Source organism: Oryza brachyantha, chromosome 9 (assembly GCF_000231095.2).
Source record: "Oryza brachyantha chromosome 9, ObraRS2, whole genome shotgun sequence".
In the NCBI taxonomy this organism is placed as follows: Eukaryota; Viridiplantae; Streptophyta; class Magnoliopsida; order Poales; family Poaceae; genus Oryza; species Oryza brachyantha.
Window position 1 is genome coordinate 3,424,241 of NC_023171.2, and position 6,269 is coordinate 3,430,509.

At 40.6% G+C, this 6,269-nt stretch overlaps 1 protein-coding gene across 1 annotated transcript; it reads right to left on the reverse strand.

The window, feature by feature from the left end:
* On the reverse strand, positions 1–3,761 carry LOC102708177 (protein RDM16). The gene is made up of 6 exons (XM_040527615.1): positions 3,047–3,761; positions 2,225–2,494; positions 1,729–2,145; positions 1,443–1,637; positions 1,192–1,352; positions 1–1,115 (listed from the first exon to the last, which is right to left on the reverse strand). The coding sequence occupies exons 1-6, from the start codon at positions 3,656–3,658 to the stop codon at positions 260–262; spliced, it is 2,511 nt and encodes an 836-aa protein (XP_040383549.1). The 5' UTR covers positions 3,659–3,761; the 3' UTR covers positions 1–259.
* Positions 3,762–6,269: the final 2,508 nt, after the last annotated feature.

Genomic DNA, 6,269 nt, shown 5'->3' on the forward strand with positions numbered 1-6,269 from the left:
TCGCAACAAACATCAACAATCCCTTAAAACGGCAGGTTCATAACAGTACAAAGTATTTATTACTAAGTCCACAAATGCTCCAAGAGCATGTAGGGAGGCTTGTAAGTAACTTCATGCGTACACTTGCCCGAGGTGAAAGGTGATACAACAGCAGCCAGTCGTCACTTAATGCATAAGAATTGAGCATTGTAATCCCTATGCAGGGATTTCCACAGCAGGCACCTCCATGTTCTAAACTGAAGCTCAAGTTCAAAATGAATCAATCTTCTGAGAAGTTAACAGCCAGGTCCCAGTAGTGTGGAACATTAGCATCTGCAAACACCTTCTTCGCAGCAGCCTCACTCCGGCAATTGTGTACACTGAATCTGGTAAAGCTGGGTTTTACCACACTACCCTGCCAGACTAATGCACAGCTATTCACCGGCTTGTCTGATTCCTCTTCAGCATCATCATCACCACCAACTGCAGTAGCCCAGTCAATCCGGTTCAGCATCAGCTTATTGTACCTTTTGATGGACTTCTTCCCTCCCTCAACAACAACAACACTGATCCCATCTGTTATGACTACAGCACCAGTTAGCCGGTTCTCTTGTGCATTCACATCAACCTTAAAACGTGTTTGTGGATGTGACAGGTCTCTGATTCTGTACACACAAACTATGGTCTCTAGGGTGTTAGGATCATCAAAAAGCTTCCTCTCTTTCTTCTCGCGGCGCTCTGATGGAGTGAGCTTGCGGGCAATGTTGCGGTCTACATGAGCCTGCTCACGCTCTGCAGCAGCAGTTCGTATTTCCATCTCCATACGTGTTGGATCCTGTGTAGCTTCAGCTCCAAGTACTTTCATAAGATTGCTCATCTTGACCTTGGGCTTTGGTGGCTCCAAGAGGCCTTGTCTGATCATTTCTTGCCTGTCTTTCTCCTTAGCAAGGCGTCTTTGTGTTCTGAGTTTCTTCTGTTCTTTCTTAGTCAGCTTAAGTGGCTGAGGCGGTGGTGGTGCAGGCTCAGCTGGTGGCTCGAATGGCTCTGGATGCTCTACATATATAGTGATTTTGTCCATATTAACCTTCTCCATGGAGAAATCATTGTATGTTGGAGAAAGTAAAATTTTTGCATCCCTGGAAAGAGTACACATTATAAGTTGTCTTTTAACAATGAATGTAAAAAAATAGATAAAAGTTCAAAGCCACAAACCATGGCTCAATGTCAGGAATCTCTTCCTTCTGCTTTTGCTTTGGAGGCCTTCCAGGAGCAACTTCAATCAGGTTTGGGTTCATGTCAACTTCTGCCTTTGCCTTTGCAAGTTGAGCTTGCTTGACTTTAAGTTCTTTAGCTTGTGCTTCACCAAATTGATTCTAGATAATCAAACTATTAGAGTGAGTAAAACAAAATATGATAAGCAAATACAGTTTGAAAGCTAATCTTAAAAGTTGACTGTTACAAACCTTAATTCTCTGCAGCTCAGCCTGCCTCGAAAGTTTTCCTTCCTCAATAAACTGAAACCCAGGCCTTCTAGGGCGGAGAAGCTTGTTTTGGTTGATGCCCATCCTTTCATCAAAATGCGCACTTGATTTTGCAAGGGAATCCAAGTCAGGTTTGATTATTTGGAAAGCTTCCTTCTTTTGCTTATTTATGTTGACCTATAAGGTAGAACCAAAAGTGGCAGTCATTGAACAAGAGAGTTAATGATAAAATTGCATAATATCATGCTAGTAAATAAGAGAAATTTACCTTTAGAGTACTCAAATTGGTTGGTTTGGTCTTGTTGATAACATTCCCATGCTCATCAATTTCCCTACCCTGAGCATCAAGACGGAGAACAGGTGCCTTTGCAGGTCTTTGAGGCACAGTTAGTTCAGAGGTTGTACCTGGAAACAAATTGATGAGAGGTGCGAATTGTGGGTCCTGTCGGAATCCCATCTTAGCAGCAAGCTCCTGTGCTCGCTTTACAGCATCCAAATTGGGAATGTTAGCAAGGCCCGGAATACCAACTGCACCTGCTGTAGCAGGCATCGCAGAGGTACTACTGTCAGTAAGACTGGAAGCTGCACCTACAGACATTCCTGATGCACTAGAGCTAGAAACATGCTGTGTTTCGTTCTTTGGAATTTGTGTATCAGCACTAGTAGCACCAAGTTTGTTGTTAAGCTGTGCAAAAACAAAAGAACTTAGAAAGGTAAAATAAAAGCATAGAAACAAGGGGCTATCAACCACTGTAATTTCTTACCACAGGTAACTTCTTGAGTTTTTCTGATAATTCCTTCTTCAGTTGCAATGCTTTTTTAGCTTTGGCTAAAGCATCAAGAGATAGGTTACTACTTTTGCCAGCGGCTGAAGTTGTACTTCCATCTGTACTAGATTTTCCAGTAACCTCATCAGATCTAATACTAACTCCTTCATTTTCATTGGTGGTAGTAATCGAAGATACCTTTGAAGGAACAGGATCAGATGATGGCACCACAACAGGTGCACCATTGAGCAGTTGGTGAACACCAGCCTGAAAAATAGAAGATGCAAAGTCAACATAGAAAGTGCATACAATGAGAACCTAGAGTAGAGGATGGTCCTTATACATGAGAAGCAATATAGAAACAATTGAGCATGTTTTTATGAGTGGATCACCATATAAACTGAATCGATATTTCGAAAGTTCCTCATCAATTGCAAGAAAAAAGATCAAATGACTACTAATGTTGGATAACGTTTTCCTCACAAATCAGGAGACAGTATTGTCACAGCTGCATTACTCTCTAAATCAAGGCCAAAAATCCACACGCTAACGCCTCTACAATTGGACAAAAGCAGTACAGATCAATTCATCTACAAGAATATTGTAATCAGGTATGAAGATAGTAACATATGTCTACTAAAAAATTGGCAGATTATTCACCTAATATACCAGAAATGCGACTAAGAAGTAATCTATACAGTAGATAGTAGATTAAGGTTTGTAAGGCGACAAAAACTAAAAGTATAGTAGTTCTTAGTTAATTCTGGGATAATCGCCATAGAAGAAAAATACATCACATGAAGACTTTGCAACACTTACATTGGGCACCAGACCACTCCGTGAATCTCCGTTTAATGATAGCTCCACTTTCCTCTTCTCATGGTTTGAGTTATCCTTATCGCCTTTACTACTATCATCGCCATGCTTCCCATTTGCATCGGCATCCTCAAACCTCCGTCGCTCCCGCCTCCGCCTCTCCTCCTTTGGCGGGGGCGGCTCTACGGAAGCCCTCGCCCGCTTCCCACCTTCAGGGTCGGATTCGTTGCCCCCGCCCTCGTGGCCCTTCCGCTTCCGCGAAGGCGGCGGATGCTCTTGGTCGGCCAAGTCTCGGCGCTCGACGGAGTCCCTGGGAGCGCGGCTCGACGACCGCTCCCGCTTCACGTGGGGCGGGGACTCGGACGGGGACAGGGACCGGCGGCTGCCATCGCGCTGGTGGCGGTGGCGGCGGGACCGGCGCTCCTCCTCACCGCCTCCGTCGTGGTGGTGGTGGCGGCGGCGGCGGCGGTCGTCGTCATCACCACCGTCGCGCTTGTGGTGGCGGTGGTCGTCGGCGTCGGTGTCGTGGCGGCGGCGATGGTCGTCGCGGTCGCGGGAGCGGTGGTGGCGGTCGTCGTCATCGCGGGCGCGGCGGGAGGAGCGGTCGCGATCCATGGGGCGGGGAGGGGGAGGAGGAGGAGGGAGGGGAGCGGACGGGATTAGGGTTTGGGTCGATGCGTCGAGGATGGGAAAAGCCCAGGGAGATGGGGATCTGCTGTCGCTTGAGCCGTTGCGCGGTGCGGCCGATCACATTCACATATGCTAAACATGATTTTTTTAATCTATATATTTTTATTTAAATATTTAAAAAGGTACTCCTATATCTATATATGTGCATACAATTATTAAGTATTCATACGAATTTACGAAAAACAGAAATAAATCTTATAAATTAAAATGAATGTGATGTTCTCAATAAAATTCATAACCAGAAATTTATTTTTCTAGTACCAAGTGAGTGAAACTTAGGGCTGAGAACTAAAGTGTGACGAATAATCGGACATTCCTTTTTTTTTCTCCAATCTTGTCTCTATATTTTTTACTAAAATTAATTATCCGCTCATTCAAACTTGGAGAAATTTTCTTTTTGCTGCTTGTCAAACTGCATTCTCTCTTCTGCATCGAAATCATGCATTTTTCATCTTTATCACTCTCCCGTGATGCACATTTTTATTTTGCCATTGCCATCTAGGCGCAAAAAATAATTTATGAATAAAAAATTATATACGTATTTTTAATGATCTAAAAATCAAGACTAAAAAATAAACTACAATGAAAATATCTCAAAATCAACTCTACATTTTAACATTGCACTTCAAGTTTTGGTTTATAAGCATAAGTATAAGTGAAAATATGATGATGCTAGTCAACACCAGATGAAAAAAACCATTATGCCCTTGCAAGTTTTAACAATATATTGTGTCTCTTAAATATTTAATGAAAAAACTTATAACATCAAATGATCTGTGGTTATTTAGTATTTTTCTAATATTGGTACCTCTGCTATATTTATATGTGGATGTAAAAAAATTCTTTTAAAAATTTCAAACTAAATAAAAAAATATTCAACCATAAAGTTTTGTCACAACATTCAAAAACTAAAAGGATAATTTGTATCTCTCTTGACTTTTAGTTTTTCTTATTCCTTTCTAAATTTGGAAAATTTTGCCATAGGACATTTGACTTTGCGAAATTAGCTGGGGCACCGCAACAGTGAAGTTTTGGTAGAAGACACTACCGAAAGTTTAAACTTAGCCATAGGACACCGCCTCCCTATGTCTGTGCTAATATGGGGAGAGAAAAGGAAATATTTGGTGTGAATGGACGAAAATACCCTTGTCCAATTCAGTTAATGATTTGGATCCCTGGAGTGGTTTATCTTAGTATGTGATGATGCGATTTCTTTCCTAGTAGACATGATCTAAATCAAATATATGTTGGGCAGAAAACTTATTGCATTTCAAAAAAAACAAAATTATTCCTCATAAACTAATGGTGGTGACTCTTCATAGTAGAAAATTAGCTATTTAAATTATTGCAGTGACTTATCAATTTTCATTATATGGATAAGTTGAATATTTTGACAAATGAACTAAAGAAATAACTTAACTGAATCGGACAAGAGTATTTTAGTCCATTTGCATCAAAACTTTCCTTCTCTCTACTCATGTCAACACGAATGCACTAAAAAAAGGGAGGCGGTGTCCCACGGCTAATTTTCAACTTTCGTTAATGTCTTTCCCTAAAACTTTATTATTGTGGTGTCACTCATTTAATTTTAGAAAGTCATGATGTCCAGTAGCAAAATTTCCCTTAAAGTTTTGTAAGAATATAATAGTCATTCCAAGACAAAATTGATGGTCAATGTTGATCAATGATAGTGGCAAAATGGGAAATGTATTTATTTTTATATTAACATTTGGGCCAATTGTAAATTTTCCACTTGAATGGATCTTTAACAATAAAAATGACACTAGAGAATTTAAAAATACCATCATATTATTATTAATTTGCAAATGACCCTAATATTTTTACCAAAATAGTATAAATGTGCAATACTTTTATTTACTACAATTATATGTTGGTGGAAGGTTTTATAGGCAGATTTTCATTACATGCAAGTTATGTGTAGTCACGCCATAACTATATTGTAGTTACATTGATAGTCACTAGATCTGTAGTTCCATCTGATGATTTGGATCGGCAATAAAACTATAGGGTAACTATCAAGCTAGGAACTCGATGGGTAGGATGAAGAAGAAAGCGATTTACCTAGGTTTAGGCTCTCGGTATATGAGATAATACCCTATTCCTACTTGGGGATTGTATTTGATTGAGTACAGATCAACTAGAGAATAGCCAATCTGAATATGACGTGTGTCTGGTTGTGCCCTATGAGGGGTCCCTCTGTCCCCCTTATATAGTAGGGGATAAGGCCTATAGATATGGTAGAGTCTTAATCTGATAAGACTAAGATCTATCTTAATTCAGTTACAACTCAAATCCGGTACATGCGGCATGCAATCCAACAATTACCAAGCTCCGGTTGATACCATACATATGTACTTGCTTTCCTATTCGGTAAACCCCTGTTATACGTAAATGTATAGTCTACTGATACCCCTAGTAGAGGTATTCCACAGCAGCCCCCGGAGTCGTACATAGCCGCGCAAATCATCCGTGTAGATTATTGATCATCAGGTGTATCTTCATACAATATGCTTGA

What these genes read in the sequence shown, in the direction of transcription:
- LOC102708177 (XM_040527615.1), bottom strand. Translation starts at nt 3,658, where the DNA reads ATGGATCGCGACCGCTCCTCCCGCCGCGCCCGCGATGACGACGACCGC. An exon ending in GGAGTGGTCTGGTGCCCAAT is followed by an intron (nt 2,495 to 3,046) that starts GTAAGTGTTGCA and finishes TCTATTTTTCAG; the next exon opens with GCTGGTGTTCACCAACTGCT. An exon ending in CTGAGCTGCAGAGAATTAAG is followed by an intron (nt 1,353 to 1,442) that starts GTTTGTAACAGT and finishes TTGATTATCTAG; the next exon opens with AATCAATTTGGTGAAGCACA.